The sequence below is a fragment of the Acinonyx jubatus genome, chromosome B4, assembly GCF_027475565.1.
Source record: "Acinonyx jubatus isolate Ajub_Pintada_27869175 chromosome B4, VMU_Ajub_asm_v1.0, whole genome shotgun sequence".
Lineage (NCBI taxonomy): Eukaryota > Metazoa > Chordata > Mammalia > Carnivora > Felidae > Acinonyx > Acinonyx jubatus.
The window spans coordinates 78,600,630-78,617,470 of NC_069387.1; the positions used below are offsets into that span (position 1 = coordinate 78,600,630).

Below are 16,841 nucleotides of genomic sequence, written 5' to 3' on the forward strand. Positions count from 1 at the left end.
CCGCCATTACCAGGAAAGCAGGAGCGGTTCTTAGGCCCCGGGCCCGCGCGGGAAACGCACCCCGGTGCCCCCAGCCCTCTCCGCGCGGCGGGCACATGGAGGCGCCGAAGGGTCCGGTGTAATTCAGAGCGAGGTGGGCTGCAGGAGGCGGATCCTGCAGCCGCGTGGATGCCGAGCCTTAGACCCCCGCGGCCGCCTTCCGGCGGCTGCCTCCGTCGAGACGGAGTTGCGTGTTTTCCGTGGAGAAGCGTGCTGCCGGCTCCCGCCGACCCGAACGCCGCGCACTGCTTGCAGCCCGGCGCCGAGCTCGCGGTCGCAGCTCTCGGGGACGCTCCGAGACAAAGGCGCGGCGGCCGCTGGTGGATGACGCGGGCGCCTGGAGCTCCCAGTGGCCCGGCCCGGTGGAGAGGGCTCTGGGAAGTCGGTCCACTTCGCCGGCCGGCCGGGCCCCGGCGCCGGATCTGCTGCAGGGTCCCGGGGAGAGGGGACCCGGCGCGCCTCTCAGCCCCTGCTGCCCCGCGCAGCTCGCCGCCCAACAGCGCCGGCAGCTCTGGTCGGCGCCCGAGGGCCGCCGGGCCCCCGCAAAGGACGGGATGACCCCTGCTGGCGGGAGCGGTGGAGGCCGCCGAGCCCCGCCCCGTCCGGCCGCCCAGCCCCGAGCACCCTAGGCCTGGGGGCGCCCCGCGAGTTTGTGGGAGACCTGGAAGGACAGCCCGAGTCGAGGCGCTGCCGGGCTGTGGGAACCAGGCCTCTCTGCTAAGTGCCCTCCCTCTGCTGGGCACGCGGCGTCCCCACAGCGGCGGCCCGCCCTCCCGCTGGGCTTCTCACCGCCAGCGGCGGCGGAGATTCCCGAAGCCGGTGGCTCCTAAAGGAGCCGGGGAACTGGGCTTGGATGAGACCAAACACAGCCGGACCTTTAGCCAGGGTGACCCAGCCGGCCGCCGGTAGGTGATCCCTCCTCTCTGAGCCAGAGCCACTTCCTGGAGACTAAGAGACAAGCCCTCACTTTGTCAGTTTCCATATCCCAGAGTGGAGGACTTCCTTCCAAGGACAGGTCTGCGCGGACGGAACTCGCCGGTAGTTCCTGCTAGGAGAGCTCCCTGTGAAAGATGCAGAGTCCGTATACGGGGCACGAGAGAGAGGTTTCTGCCAACATAACCGATATATTGAAACAGTCTCGAACGCACAGATATCCATGTTATATGTACACCCTGGGCATGGAAAATATATTTCTGTAGAAAATGTACATACAGAGGCACTTTTATTTGCACGGGAAAGCAACCTTCTGGGAAAAGGTTACACATAGCATGGATAAACACCACATGTAAAGATTCATTTACATAAACAGTACACTCGCATATCCATCCCACACCGGGAATACACAGTCCCGCATCTCTTGAGCTACATAGATGTATACACTCCATAGGACGTATAAAATCATGCATGAAAAATGCATCCCGATATTAATGTATCCACATAAAAAGTACATGGAAAAGGCATCATTATATATACAAATTGAATATCTACCCAATGTATGAAAACTATGCCCTGTAAATTAGTTTGTTTACATGGTGTGCAGGTACCAAATCCAGGGAAGTAAATTCTTTGAGCTCGCATATTATTGTATTTATAATACGCGTTTATTTGGCTGTTTTGCAAACAGTAGCTGGAGGAAGCTCGCGCTTTGGCAATGACAGTCTCCATCAACGGAGCCTCTTCTCTGTTTTCCTGTTTTTCTATTATTTCCATCTTTTGAAAACCCCTTCTATGTCTACATGGACTATTTATACAATAATCGCTGGTCGCTGATCTCTATTTCCCTGTTACATCTCTTGAAGTCAGGGTCTGTATTTAGAATCCTAAGTCCTGTTTGCAGTGGAGTCTGACTGAATAATCACAGCCTGGTAAAGAATTAACATTATCTAATTAGGTTACTTCCCTTCCCTCCATGTCTCAGGACTTGTTCTTTTAGACCTAAGGTAAATATATTACAGTTACTCCAGGCTGCCAGTTGGAAAGGAGGGGAGGGGGCGGCGGGAGGGAAATGCAATGGCCTGACAAGGTGTGTAACAGGCAGGTTGGGGTAACAGGCAAGTTTCAGGTGTGCACTGGGCATGCACTGCTCCTGAAAGCCAAAGTCTGTTTACATTTTTTTAAATTTGTTTTTAAAATCTGGAGTCTAGAGAGACAGCCTAAAGCAAAGGCTGGACCTGGTCTTCTACTCTTCTAGACTCTCTCGAACCACAGAGCAGCTCCACTCCCTCTCAGCCAACCAGGGAGAAGATTCTGGCCCACCTAGCCCCTCAGCTCTGCCTCCCATCCCTAAGGTTGGCCAGGTCTACACCAGCAGCAGGGAAACGTTATCGCATGACCCAAGTTTTTCTCAACAAAATCCACTCCTAAACACTTTCGGAGAGGCAGTAACAGCTTAAAGCATTTTCTGACACTGAGCTAGCTCTGTCTCCCCCGGAGAAATGAGTCCCACTTGGGTCTTTCTTTAGTGGCGAAAAATCCGCTACTTGACACAGGCCTATGGAAAAATTCTTCGAGAGACAATGCACTCACACCCCGCAGAGATATTGTTTATGGGTTCCGTGTAGACGCTGCCATATTTTACTGTCCAGAGGAATCAATTAATTAGTGCCTCGCTAGTCCCCGCGCCGGCCGATGCTTGGCTGAGCGTGAGCGCTGAGATAGATGTGCGTGGCCAGCTCGCTGGTCTTGTTAACAAGCCTCGTCATAAAGATGGAGATGATAAGGAGAGCGAGGAAGCCCTGGCGGCCGCGAGGGGGGGCTTGGAGGCCCAGCCCTCAGCGTGTGGGGCAGCGGCGGGTGGGAATCGGAGCCAGGGCCAGGGCCCGGTGCTGTCCCGGCATCCGCGCGCGGTTATTCCGTCTTCTCCCTTCTCCCCTTCTGGGGCGTTCGTGCTGTGATCTCGGATAATTCCCTCTCCACTCCCCCGAATCTTCCCTTTTCTTCATCGAGCCCCGAATTAAAAAAAAAAAAAAAGTTAATACAAATACGTAAACCTCTGTCTGTGAGTGCCTGTCTCGCTCTCGGCCACGTTTGTTCCGAGACCTGCCGCCTCCTCCTCCCCCCACCCCCTCCGCCCCGCATTACTTAACCGCGTGGTTCCTTTTCATCGCTGTCTGGAGCTCTCTTCCCTCTCTGGCTTCGTGGTTGCTTTTTCTACCAGGTTGGTGCTGGCTCAGGCCCCAGTGAGCTTGTAAAAAAAAAATAATAATAATACAAATAACCCCTGGTTATCTCGCGGCAGAGTGAACACCCCCCAGATAAGCCAGACCCCATGGAAGAAAAAAAAAAAACCTCTTGGATGTAATTGCTGGTTTGGGTTGCAACACTTAATTCTGTTTATTCTCACCAATGTGCATATTTAACGAAGAGATATTGATATTAAAGGGCAGGGGGGAATTAATTTTACTTTTATAGTCATCTATTAAGAGCACAAGATGATCTGAGTCTCCTTTAAAGGGACCAAAACAGGGGGGGAGGGAGAGAGAAAGAAAGGGAGGGGGAAGGGAGAAATATGACTGAAGGAGAACAAAGATCTTTGCCTGAAGAAACAATGTAACACTAGACAGAACTATAAAGTCTGGGAATGTAACAACGCAAGACCCTCTCAACTTCCCCCCTTTGGAATCCTGTCCCCTGCACTAGGGAGGGAGAGAAGGCATTTCCCTTTTATTGTCTGATCCTCTCTGGTGTCAGCTCAGGGGGGGGGGGCTAGATGGCATATAGAGGAAAAGGAGGTAGTAGGGTCTCCCAGTGTCACCCTATCACCCACACCATGGTGACTCCTAGACCAAGGAGGTCCTAAGCAGGAGCTTATAGATTCTTAGAGATTTCAAAGGCCCCAGTGATCCAGGCTCATTTTTCCAAGATACTTGTCTGGCTTTACTTTGTCTGTATAGACCTGCCTCATCTAGTATTGTAATTATCACAAGTAAGCGAATAATAGATAATTATAGGGGTGTTGATAATATCATTTATTTTATAGCCACACAAGATATGATTAGAGTTAATGTCAGAAGCTCTGTTGGAGCCTGGTAGGCAGCAAGAGGCAAGGTAGAGAGGCCTGATAGCATTTCTCTTTCCGATTTTTACATGAGTGTGAATCTCCAGAAATCCCTAATTCTCTCAGTTCCCTGTCCAGATGTCTTAAGGGAAATCTCTAAAATTTTAGGGGCTGGGAGCTCAGAGAAGGGCTGAGTACTTAACATTTGGTACTTAAATCTCCCCTTTAGTCTCAGGAGCAGTGGTCTCTGCTCTCCCCATATTTCCCCACAATGAAGGGCTTCGCCCTCAGTTCAAGACTAGTAGGGTCACAGAGACTTAGGTTAGGCCAGTGGGAGGAAGACAGGGTCTTACCAAAACCAAGTTCATTGTCATCCCCAAGTGGGCACTGGGTCCAGAGTGAAGCCTCCTTTGATCCCAAATTGCCTTATTTTCTGCACCTCTTCCCCAGGGACACCTGGATGGGGGCAGAAGCCAGGCTAGGACTGTGGAGGTTGGTGGGGATGGGGATGGAGACAAAACTGAAAACATGCTTTATTGTTTCTGGTATGCAGAAGACCAGAAGGCTGGGGTGTGGGGGGGGGGGGGAGTGAGGAGAGAGAGAGAGAGAGAGAGAGAGAGAGAGAGAGGTTATGATAGAGAGCCAGGCAAGAGGGAGTCAAGGGAAACCATGAAATTGGAAGGCAAGAATACAAGGAACGAGTGAAAAAAAAAAAGAGCAGGAGAAACCTGGGGGGGGGGGGGGAGGAGAAAGGAAATAAAAAGGAAAAGGTAAAAAAAGGAAATAAAAAGATGGGAAAGGAGGGACATTTAAAAAGGAAAGAGAAATTTGGAAGAAAAAGAGAGGAAACAGGGAGGCAGAGGCCAGGGTCTGCAGGGCGCTCGCTGCCTCAGGCTGCCTGCAGCAGTCTGGGTGGGCGGGGGGCACCATGACAAAGTGAAGGTCAAGTTAGCATCGTACCTTATAAGGAAGGCGTCGGTCCTCCATTTCAGCCTTTCTTTCTGCCGGGACATGGCTGTAGCATTTCTAGTCTTGTAAACACCGGACTCTTTGGGGCCTTAGAAAAAAAAATAAAGACCCCCTTCCTTCCTTTATTGGGAGTGAGCCCTGCTGGCTGGGGGAAGCCGCGGACAGAGAAGTCAACTAATGAAGACTCCAGGAAACTTTTCTCTCCTTTTCTCTCTCTCTCTGGCTCTGCTCCCGCCAGCTGGGGCTCCCTCCCTCCCACCCTTCTCCCTCCCTCCCTCTCTCTCTCCCTCCCTCTCTCCCTCCTCTCCCCAACCAAACGTCTCTTTGGCTCTCTGTATCTCCCGGTCTTCTGTATCTCTCACCACTGTCTGTAACTCTGGGCTCCGTCTCCCCACACCCCCCTCCCCTACTGCAGACTTCTAAATCCTTTCCATTCCACCGTGAAAAGCAGCAGGACGTAAGAATTGGAAAGCGAATTAGCCATCTCAGAGAAAAGTTCATTTACAGCCTCTGTTCTATTAAAATTTCCTTCTGAAAACAAGGCGGTTCGCTCGGTAAGGAGGAGGAGACGTGAGGCAGCGCCAGTGGGGAGGGCTGATGAGGTAGGAGACTTGGATTTATTTATTTCTCAGATCCAGAGGCGGAAAGAAAGGGGGAGAAGCATGAAAGGAAGGAGAAGCGTTTTACCCGGCTGAATGAAGGAGAGACTGCGGCGGATGGGGTTGGGAGCAAAGCCGCCGGCCAAGGACCCGGTCCTCCCGCAGCGATCATCCAGCATAAGCCGGCTCAGCCTAGGCCTGGGGTGCAGAGAAACAAGTATATCAAATATTTGTTAGCCTGAGAAGGGGGCGCGGGGGGGGGGGGTAGCAGCAAGGCCGCAGGGAGGCAGGGAGAGACCGAGGCAGGCGGCGCCGCAGCCGGCCAGCCGGAGGAAAGTGAGTTCCGGACCCGCAGCAGCAGTGGCGACCCCGGCTGGCTGGCTGCGGGCCGGGGTCAGCGCGCTGCTCAGCCGAAAACGAGGGGCGCGGGAGAAAGGAACCTTAAGTGGAATCCTCCAGCTTTTCCCTGCAGGGTAGCAGTGGAGGAGAGAGAGAGAGAGATAGAGATAGAGAGAGAGAGAGAGAGAGAGAGAGAGAGAGAATATAGCATAGGGGTGTCTGTGAAGGGCTCACCTTCTTTTTCCTGAACCTGACAGCTTGTTTCCTCCTGCTCTGCGCCCCGCAGAGCCCTTTTTAGGGCTAACCCATGCTTTTTAAATGGGAACTCTAGGGCAAGGGTAGGGAGGGATGCTCAGAAAGCAATGCGGGGGGGGGCCTCTGGTTCAATCTGGTGCTCCACAAAGCCCTCATTTTGTCACCTCTGGCCTCTAGGATCAGTCCCCTCCCACTTTACCTACCTGGTTAAGGTGCTCAAGGGCTACTGGCACCTGAAATAGGGCCTGGGACCCCGGTAGGAGCAGCAAGAAGCACTGGGGTGGTCAGTGGAGCTCCAGGCCTAGTGTCTAGAGCCCTCCCCCCTGCGTTCTGATAATGAAAAACAAAGGGGGGATGATTTGATTATTTCTGGCGGTGTTAAAGGAGCCAGGCTTTCAAAACCAGTCTCTGACCCTGAGATCTAAGGTGATAGGCATCTCTCCCACAGACATTTAATCTGGGCAAATGTCCTACTGGCTGAGCTCAAGAAGAGGTGGCCAGGGTGAGGACATTTGCTGCCAGAAAGCCCCAGGAAGGGAGAAGCAGACCCACTTTGGTATTATTCAGTGTTGTGTGGAGACTATTTTAAAAGGTCAGAATGAAATGGGGGAGGCCTCTCTGATGTCCCTCTCAGCCCTGGGAAGGGGAGCCCCAGGAAGTGAGGGAGTTTATGAGCTGGGACGTTTCCCCCTAGTTTGGGAAAGACAGAGATAGCCAGACCTCATCCTGCAAAAATGTGTTTCGTCCCTGTCCCTGTGACAGAAAATTGGTAGCCGCCTCTGGACTTTCAGGGAGTAGAGCAAAGCCAGAGGCTCTGGGGAAGGCAGAGGCTGAGGTGTGATTTAGGGGAGGTGGGAATCTGAGGGAGCCAGACTAGAAAGGTACCACCTAAATCCGTTCCCTTAAGAAAAGCCAAACACGTACACAATGGGCCCCAATATTGAAAAACACCAGATGATCTGCTTCGAAGGGACATAAACAGGCCAAGCGGATGCAGGTTCATAAAACCTGCAAAAACCCAGACAGGAACACTTAAAATGCCCCAGAAACAAAGCGCACCGTGACAAATTCTCACCCAACACAAAAGTACATGCACCAGAATGTTCCCAGGCACAGCGAGACCCTCCCCACCCTGAGCCTCCCCACTTGGACACCCAGGTGTACCTGCCCAGCCCCAGGAGCACACACAAATTTATGCACTTTCCTAAACCTACCCCCCCCCCAGCAAAAAACCCTTGGGGGCAAAGGGCAAGCGCTCAGCCGCACACACACCCCACAGAGCCAGACCCGTGTCTCCTGAGCCTCAATAATGCACGATCCATACCCGGAGATAAAAGTCTAGACAATAGATGGCTGTTTATGACAACGGGGCTCTCCAAGTTTGGAGCCAGGCGATAAATCTCTGGTGAATCTTCCTGTAACTCAACTTCTGGCCGCAGTGACGAGAGAACCACGAAGACCGCAGAGAGGAAAGCAGCAAAATGGGAGAGACTTTTAAATCCTGAGCCGAAGGCAACTTCCCCGCCGGGGCAAGAGAGTGCAGGCGGCCACACTCGCCCCACATGGCGCGTCCACACTGTGGAAGCTTTCGGATCAAGCTTCAGAACACAGGCGAGTCAGGTTTCCTGGCCCCCCGGAAATCGGAGCGAAGTGTGCAGGCAGATGGCGGGGCCTGGAGGCTGGGAGAGACCCACAAACCATTTCTGCTGCAAGCAAGGGGTCTTTTTTTGTTGGTGACCACGATCTTCCTGCTATGTGTCACCTGAATTTTTTTACCCCAGTCCCCTCTTCTCCCTCTCCCTCTCTCTCCTCTCTCTCTCTCTCTCTCTGTCTCTCCTCTCTTCTCACTCTCCTCTCTCTCTCTCTCTCTCTTTTCCTTTTCCTTTTTGGATTGATGGGCTGTTCCCTTTTGCATTTTCGACCTAGGCATCTGATTACAAGTAAAGAGCCACTGAAGTTCATCTCATAAAAATGCCGCGAGCTCACTTTGATCTGCGCGGACTGGGTCCGAGCCTAAGTAGGCGCTAAAGCCAGGGAATGGCGGCTCCGGCCAAGCTGGGCTCAGCGGCGGCCAGGCCAGGGATCCGGGTGGCCCAACAGGGCAAATCCCGCCCAGAAGGGGCATTCTGTGCTGCTGCGACTGGGTTTGGACACCAAGGTCCAATGGCAGTGGCTCCATTTCAGACTGCTTTTAAGGCATTTCCCTCATTTTAGAGCATTTGGTGAGGGGCCCAGTGAAACTGGCTCGTAAAATGGGACTTTTATGGGGAGAAATGGGGTCGCGTTGCTAGCCTCCTGGGACAATCCCTCAGCGGAGGAAGGTGGGTGGGGCTGTGGGGGCAGAGGAGCTGCCCTTGTCCTGCCCCTATCCCCTCCAGGAGCCCGAGGAACCTCGGAGCAGCGGCGGCCGGCTTGGGTGACCTGTCTTGGGCCCCTGGCCTTGGGGCGATGGCCAAGGCTGAGAAGACATGGGGGCCAAGAACCAGCAATCCCACCCCTTTCTAATTCTCCGGCTGGGATTATGAAAGGGATTATGAAACGCCTCAGTATTGCTCTAAGAGAGAAAAATTCGCGCAGAAAGTGCATGCCGATTTCTAACGGGGGCTCACCCTGGCCTGCCAAGCCTCTGGCCCGCTGAGGTTGTTCACGCTCCCGTTGCTTATCTTTTACTGACTCCACATGGGACTGAAGTTACGGTCCAAACCCACCGGAGCTCTAACGGCCCCTCTTTTCTCCTTCCTGGCTTTCCCTCCCAGTGCTCGGTCCGTGGGATGGGACCCTTTCCCGGTTACCCCAGTCTGCTCTCTAGAATCAGGAGGTGGGCAAGCCGGAAGGCCAGCCAACACCGTGTGTGGGGTGTCCCAGGCGGGAACTGGGAATTCGGGAGCTACCGCCCCCTTCTGAAGCCGCTTCTGGTATCCGTGTGTGGACTGGAACATCCCTGGAGTCTGTCATGGCCCTGGTCAGGGTACCACATCAGCTGCCCAGACTGAAGCAGCTGCCTGCTAGGGGCCGGGCAGGCAGGCAGGCTGGAGGTGGTGACTGAGGCCCCCAAGAGCCGGTGAGGTAGGCAGGATGGATGGTTCTGCCCTGGAGGATTTCGGGTGAAAGATGGGACTCCAGGATTGTGGAAGGGCCACAGGCACCCGCGAGGTGGGGGAGGGGAAGCCACCTCCGCACCGAGGAGTGAGGCTTGCCAGGGCTCTTAGGGACTGATTTGGGGCCACAACTGAGTCTCATGTTGGGGGAAGCACTCCTGGGGTGCAACCTGGGGCGAACAACTCAGTGTACGCTTTGGAGGGGGCCTGGACCTACGGTTGGGCAGGGAAGAGGCCAGCCCACACCATGGGCATTCTTGCCAATCAATGCCTTGCTGACCTCAGCAACTAGGGCCTTCTTTCCTTGACCCCAGCAGCAACCTCCAGTTGCTAGGATCTTTAAAAAGTCGTTGAAAAATTAAAAGTCAGACCAAAACTGGAAACAAAAAATTGATCTTCATGCCTGACTTTTAGGGGGAAGAATATTAATTCTCAGAAGCCTCTGTTGGGAGACCCTAAGAGTTTCCTGGACATCAACCTCTTTGACATTCTTTCTTGCCTTCGTTTTTGTTTCAAGGAAATAAAGCTGCCTGTGGCTCTTTGCAGCCGCCTTGCTCACTTTTATGGTGGCCCTGGAATAAACTTTGGTGGTCAAATTCAAGTGCTCAGGCCCACAGCTGGTCCTCACAGGAAGCATACCCCCTCCCTACTGTGGGCCCTGGCAGTACAGAATTTGCCTTGGGGGCTTAGGCCCCACAACACCCCGGAGACCAGGATGGAGAGGGAAGCAGGGCCCTGGGGTGGGGGGAACTGGGGAAAAGCTGAAGCTGAAACTCTGATCCCTTATCCACACCTCTGCAAGGGATAGGGGTACCTCTCACTTCCCTCTTGCTGGTTCCTATCACTGTTTGGGGAACATTTTGCCTCCAATAAACTTGAGTTTAATGAGGTCAGCAAGAACCCCATAAAAGCCATAGTCCATAGTTCCCCATCATTATAATTAAAAACGCTAGCCTCAGGTCACCCTATAAAAAGGGGTAGAGGATGCAGGAAAAGCAACAGGATTTTCTTCTTGCAGCCCCTCCCTGACAGAGAAGTCCTACACTTTAGCAAAGCCCCAGTCCCGGTCCTCTTTGCCCTCATTTAAGATCCGGCTGGGACTAAAGAAGGGCTCAGGAAGAACGGCCCAGCAAATAATGGGTAGAGGGGTGCTGGAGGCCTACCCTTGGGTATCCCAGAGCTAGCTCAACAATGGGACCCGCGGCCAAGGTAACTCCACCCTGGGTGATGCTCTAAAGGCTGGTCAAATCTGGGGAGGCAAGAAGGCTGAGAAAGAATGGATTTGGGGAATTATATCTGGGAACAGGATGCAATTTTTTGTGTCTTGTCCATCTGGTTTGGGGGCTGCAGTACCTCACCAAGATCAGAAAGGAAAATAAAATCCAAATGATATTTTTAAAGTGGAAATCAATTTTAGCCAAGGGTTAGGAGTAAAAAAAGAGAGAGAAAGAGAAAGAGAGGGGTTGGGCCATTTCTGGCTTTCCTGAGTCCTTGGGGACGGTGATCCTCCCCTCTTACCTGAACAGATCATGCCCTGGCAGCTTCTCCTGGGATCCAAGGGTGCTTTCTGCTTGTAGCGATTGCTCAGGCCCCTTGGATCCAGTCCAGAACCTTTCAATAAAGTGATTCACAGCTGCCTAACTGTGTCCATGGTGCCCAGAGGGATGAGAGGCAGAGGGGGAAAGAACCACTGAGTTCACTTCTTGGGCCACAGCTATCTAGGAGGCTGGCAAATGTGGATGAGGGCAAGGAAAGGCTGAGAAATGGGAAAGAGGCACCAAGGCCTGCCTACAGCCCCCTTGGGAGCAGGGCCTGGGGGCCTCCACTAGGGAGTGGCCCCGGCCCTGACCTGCCCACCCAGGTTCCTCAGCTCCTTTCCACTGCCCTGCTAGTCTGTCCAGTGGACCCACAGCTGGCCCCACTGGCCACCCCCAGCCCCCCAATCACTCAAGGACAGGAGCCCCAAACCCAGTCCCCCATCATGTCCTTCCTGGACCCTGACTCTGGGCTTCTTTTCAGCCCCCAAGCTGAGGCTGAGCCCCAGACCCAAAGGACCTGGGACAGAGAAAATACACAGATCTCATTTCAATCTTTGTCTTTGGGGTTGGAGATTTAAAAAATCCACAGTGGATGTAGCTTTCTGCACATTGATTGACAATAAAGGCAGGCATGAAATATTCACCCAGGGCCACTCTCTCATACTAAATATTTAACACAACATTAGAGAAGGTTTTTCCCAGACTTCGCCAGGCACCGGCTGGGCGGCTGGCGCACTGCTTACCACTCGTTTATGACTAATCTGAGTCCCTAGCCGCCGGCAGCACAGCAAGCCAGACAAAGTTGGGACACTGGCTTGCTGCTGGGCTGCCTCACCTTTGGAAAACTTCATATACTCTTCTGGGGAGTCTCTCCAAAGGGGAAAGGGAGTCTTAACATACAGCCCTGGCCAAGAAAAGAATGGACTTCTTCAAACTCTTGTAAACAGGCACTGGCCCTCTGCGGGTTGGCGGGGTAAGAGTCCCTGAGAGTTGGGGGGAAGGATTCACATCTCTTGTGGGACCAGGCAGTGGGGAAAGAGGTCTTCATTCCCCTCCTCAATCTTGGGCTCATCACCGGGAGGAGGCAAGACCCCCAAACGTGGCAGCCCTCCTCCTTTCCCCAATCCTGGGTGGGGGGAAAGAGCAGCGGCTAGAAAAAAAAATACAATTACCCCCTCCCAGCCACCGCCCCCGCCCATCCCACCGCCCACCCCACCCCAACCCTCTCTCTCCTCCTTTGCTCGCTCTGTGGAATGGAGAGGAGGGGAGTGACGAGAGAAAAACGAATACAAATCTGCAATTGATTTTCATAATGTTTCTGCGGTGTTTGCAAACCAATCGCCTGAACGTCCCCATCTTACCTAAGAGAGAACCCCTCCTACGTCTGCGAAGTGCTCCGAACTGATATATGACAATATCTACTTTGGATCACGTGCTCGGGGAGAGAGACTAAGACGGATAACGCGTCATCTCGCCTTCCCAAATTTTCCCCCCTCGCTAGATCGGGTCCAAAACCTCCATCTGGAGCCGGCAGGAGAAGAGAACGATGTTTAACTCGGTCAACCTGGGCAACTTCTGCTCGCCGTCGCGCAAGGAGAGGGGCGCTGATTTCGGCGAGCGAGGGAGCTGCGCCTCCAACCTCTATCTGCCCAGTTGCACTTACTACGTGCCCGAGTTCTCCACGGTCTCCTCCTTCCTGCCCCAGGCCCCCTCTCGACAGATCTCCTACCCCTACTCAGCCCAAGTGCCCCCGGTCCGGGAGGTCTCCTACGGCCTGGAGCCATCCGGCAAGTGGCACCACCGGAACAGCTACTCCTCCTGCTATGCGGCGGCCGACGAGCTCATGCACCGGGAGTGCCTGCCTCCTTCCACGGTCACCGAGATCCTCATGAAAAACGAAGGCTCCTACGGCGGCCACCACCACCCCAGCGCCCCGCACGCAGCCCCCGCCGGCTTCTACTCCTCAGTCAACAAGAACAGCGTCCTGCCTCAAGCCTTCGACCGTTTCTTCGACAACGCCTACTGCGGCGGCGGCGACGCGCCGGCCGAGCCCCCCTGCCCCGGCAAGGGCGAGGCCAAGGGGGAGCCTGAGGCGCCCCCGGCCTCGGGACTGGCGTCCCGGGCTGAGGCGGGGGCCGAGGCCGAGGCCGAGGAGGAAAACACGAATCCCAGCTCGTCCGGTTCAGCCCACTCGGCGGCCAAGGAGCCGGCCAAGGGAGCCGCCCCCAGTAGGTAGCAGCGGCCGGGATACAGGCGGGCAGCGCGGGAGGGAGCGGGAGAGGGAGGGCGAGAGCAGGGGGGAGGCGAGGGGAGCGGGGACGGCCTCGTGTTTTGGGTCAGTCCGATTTTATGTGGAGTTTTATAAGCATTCAAAGGATTTTATTATAACCTACAAAGCCCTCTCTCCCAACGACTCGACTTTTTACGATGGAGAAGGGGTGGGGAGGGAGGGAAAAGGGCTCTTTGGAAAAGCCGGGTGAACCCCCCTCCCCGTTATCTCCCTCGGTCTGTGAAATTTTTAAAAGCGCCACCATCGCGAGCGATATTAACTTTGATCGTGAACTTAGAAGAGCATTTAAGGAAGGATGGGGAGCCGGGCTGCCGGGGGGTGGGACGGAGGGGAGGGGTGGAGGGGGAGAAAGGGGAGGGCGAGGGAAAGACAGGGAGAAACTCAGAGAGGGGGAGTGGTGGGGGAGAGGCAATGGAGCAGAACCTGAGACCGGAGAGGCCAGCCGGGACTGCTCTGCTTCTTTTAAAAACTATTTTTGAAATGTTCAAACTATGTGTTCGCGGGTCCTTGAGCAGAACCCCAGCCAGCCAGCCAGCCGGGGAGCCTGGCGACAGGGGGTGGGGAGAGGCGGCTCAGGGGGCTCCCTAGGCTCCAGGCCTGGGTCTCCGTGTTTCACTGCGGTCCTCGGCCTCAGCGCCGGCCTAGCCCGGTAGCTGGGCAGGCGCGGCCCCGCCGGGCGTCCTGGGGCGCCAGGGCCCCCGGAAGCGGCTCTCGGGTGGCTTTGGTGCCTGCTCGCTTCCTCCCCTCCTCCCCACTGCTCCCGCCCGATCTCACTTCTTCGCGCCTGTTCTCCGCGGTCCCCCTAGATTTGGGGGGGGGGGGGAAGGGTGGTGGGTTCTCAGAGCCACTAGGAGGGCAGCGCAGGAAGGGGCAGAGGACAGCGGCTGGGCAGGCGCCCCTCCCCACCCCCGCCCCGGGACGCACTTGGCCCGGTGGCTTCCTTCTCCCCCAGACTCCGTCAGCCAAGGCTCTCGCCCGAGGGGAGGGGCGCCGACCCTGCGGTGGCCGGGATCGGACGAGCCGGACCTGGCAGGGGGTCCGGGGCTTGCCCCAGCACCGCGGCCGGGGCGAGGAGAGCAGGCCGGCCCGGCGGGAGGGCTGCCTGGCGGTGGGCTGGGAGAAGGGCCGCTGAGCGCTCAGCGGGCTGGGGTCGCCCGGGTCTCACGTGTCTCTCTCCCCTCTCCTCGCACTTGCCCCCTCCCCTCCCCTCCAGACGCCCCCCGCACCCGCAAGAAGCGCTGCCCTTATTCGAAATTCCAGATCCGGGAACTCGAGCGAGAGTTTTTCTTCAACGTGTATATCAACAAAGAGAAGCGGCTGCAGCTGTCCCGGATGCTGAACCTGACGGACCGACAAGTGAAAATTTGGTTTCAGAACAGAAGGATGAAAGAAAAAAAACTAAGCAGAGACCGGCTGCAGTATTTCTCGGGAAACCCTCTGCTGTAACCGCAGACCGGGCCCTTTTGGGGGAGGGGGGGGAAAGGGGGAAATTATTTTATTTTATTTTTATTTTTTATTTTCTAACTCGCCTTCTTTCCGCGGGTGGAAAACTGGACTGTGGCCAGGGCTGGCCCCCACTGCCGTCGCCCGCACTTCTTTCTGGAACCTCCTTCACCTTCCGTCTGACTCTCGCTGTGGGACAGGGACCGAGCCTGGAAAGAGGGTGGAAGGGAAGTGTCCGACCCAAGGCGAGTGGACATAGCTGGCGCCGAGGCCAAGACTCTTTATTTAAAAGAAAACACACCTCGCGACGATGTCTTGCTGCTTGGATTGGGTGGGGGAGGGGCGAGAGTCGTGGGCGCCTGAGAGAACAATCCTTGAACCAAAAGCCTTCCCTTGCCCAAGTGAAAAGATCTGCTAAGACACCGTGTCTGTGAGGGGAGACATCTCGGGCTCCCCGCCCCTATCCCACCTAGCCCCACTGCTAGGGGGCAGCTAAATGTGATCCTGCCTTGCTGTGAAATTTCTGTACCTTCGACCTGGTGTTAGGTGTGCAAAGTCCTTGTCCTACCTCCGTCTGCGCCCAGGCCCCGCCTGAGCCTAGTTGTTCTCCCCGTGAACGTGTAGAGTCCTTTTTTGAAATTTCTTAACTGGTGCATTGAGGTTTCCTAACCTATTTCCAAACGTGCCCCACTCCATGGATTTATAGCTATATAGTCTATGCAGTTGTTACTTCCCTTTTTTTTTTTTTTAAAGGAAAAAAAAAAAAGATTGGGGTGGAGGAAGCCGTAGGGAGGTGGGATTGGGCGCCTCCCCCATGCTGGGGCCTGAATTTTTGTAAATAAATTTCACAAGCGTTGCTTTCTACCCAGAGGGGACGGGGTGGGGGGTGGGGAGGACTCGCCTGGAATGAGATTCCAATCATCTATCTCTCTCCATGTGCGTGAGTGCGCGTGTACGTGTGCAATCCCCACCCTACTCCCGTCCCAGAGGGATTGCTGTGAATTTTTTTTTTTTGGTGGCAAATAAAGATATTTCATTCTGTTCAATATTATGATTTTATTTGACCCTTTTATTAGCCCCTCTCCTCTTAAAATCCTCAGTGCTCCCAAGGCGGAGGAGGAGGAAGGCGGGGAGAGCCCAGCTGGTGAGGACAGGCTGGTGAAGTTGAGGTAGGCCGGAGCTGGTGAGCCTGCACCCTCACTCCACTGGCTGGGGCAGAGCCTGGGGGTAGCTTCCTCCTGCTCTCAAGCTGAGGACATTCCGGTGCTACTCTTAAAGCTCTCCTTTCTCACGTGCAGCCCGAGCCGCGTCCAAACTCCCAGCAACGCTTTCTGTTTAAGTACACGTTTGTTGTGGAGTTAATTGTAACCATCATCGAATTTAAATTTATAGGAATTTTCTTGGCTCCACCGCCCTCCCGCCAGATGTCTCCGTCTGTCGCAGTTAAATGTGCAGGGTTGAGGGTAGGGCTTTCATTTTTTTTTTTTTTTCTCCATGAGAAGACTGTATTGGAATTTTTATATACAGTTTTGAAGGAGGGAGGGGAGAGGAGGAGAAACCAGCCCCCTCCCTTTCTTCACCAAGACTGGCCCCTGAGGGTGGAAAGGTAGGGCCGGGCCCCCCTCCCCTCAGGCACAAATGGCCAGGGTCCGTCCTCCAGACACAACTAGATGCTAGATTGGGGCCACCCTGATGTTTATACATTGGGTCTCCCAGAGTAGAAAGCCCCAGAGATTTGTTTTGTAAAGGGTTGGCATGAGGTGGGGTACCGGATAAGGAGGTGACCCATGGGGAGATTCACCACACCCATCTATATTTGCTGCTTTTTTTTTTTTTTTTTTTTTTTTTTGGTATAAAGATAACCACAGTCCTTTCAAGTGCTTTCAGTGGGGGCACTCTGTCAGTCTCTGCTCCAAATTCGTTATTTAGGGGCAAAGATTTGGAACTAATTCTTCTCATCTTTTCCGTCTCTTTGGAAACTGTTCTTATATAAGTCAAAGAAAATGTTTTGGTCAGTACACCTCTGTGGAATGAAAGGCAAAACACCTTGAGGGTGGACAATCACATCCAGGCTCCGTCGTTGTTTTTGATGACAGGGATCCATGCAGCTTAAGTATCTGAATCTGTAATGTGTACATGTGAGTCTTCAGATGGAATTTGCAAGCTAAGGTATATAGGCAGCCCCACAATTCCCTTATGTGCCCACACACAAATATTTTAAGTCAGTGTACCTATGGGTGCACATGAGAAGGGATATTATATGTATACTTTTTG

General features: G+C 54.4%; 1 protein-coding gene and 1 long non-coding RNA gene across 2 annotated transcripts; one reads left to right on the plus strand and one right to left on the minus strand.

Moving 5' to 3' along the window:
- Positions 1 to 1,174: 1,174 nt before the first annotated feature.
- On the minus strand, positions 1,175 to 7,309 carry LOC113593078 (uncharacterized). Its single transcript, XR_003413135.2, has 4 exons — positions 4,997 to 7,309; positions 4,390 to 4,492; positions 3,121 to 3,223; positions 1,175 to 2,975 (listed from the first exon to the last, which is right to left on the minus strand). It is a non-coding gene; the product is annotated as an uncharacterized LOC113593078 (long non-coding RNA).
- Positions 7,310 to 12,059: 4,750 nt separating this feature from the next.
- On the plus strand, positions 12,060 to 15,669 carry HOXC11 (homeobox C11). The gene is made up of 2 exons (XM_027036327.2): positions 12,060 to 13,062; positions 14,338 to 15,669. Exons 1-2 carry the CDS (start codon positions 12,381 to 12,383, stop codon positions 14,568 to 14,570), a joined length of 915 nt encoding a protein of 304 aa, XP_026892128.1. The 5' UTR covers positions 12,060 to 12,380; the 3' UTR covers positions 14,571 to 15,669.
- Positions 15,670 to 16,841: the final 1,172 nt, after the last annotated feature.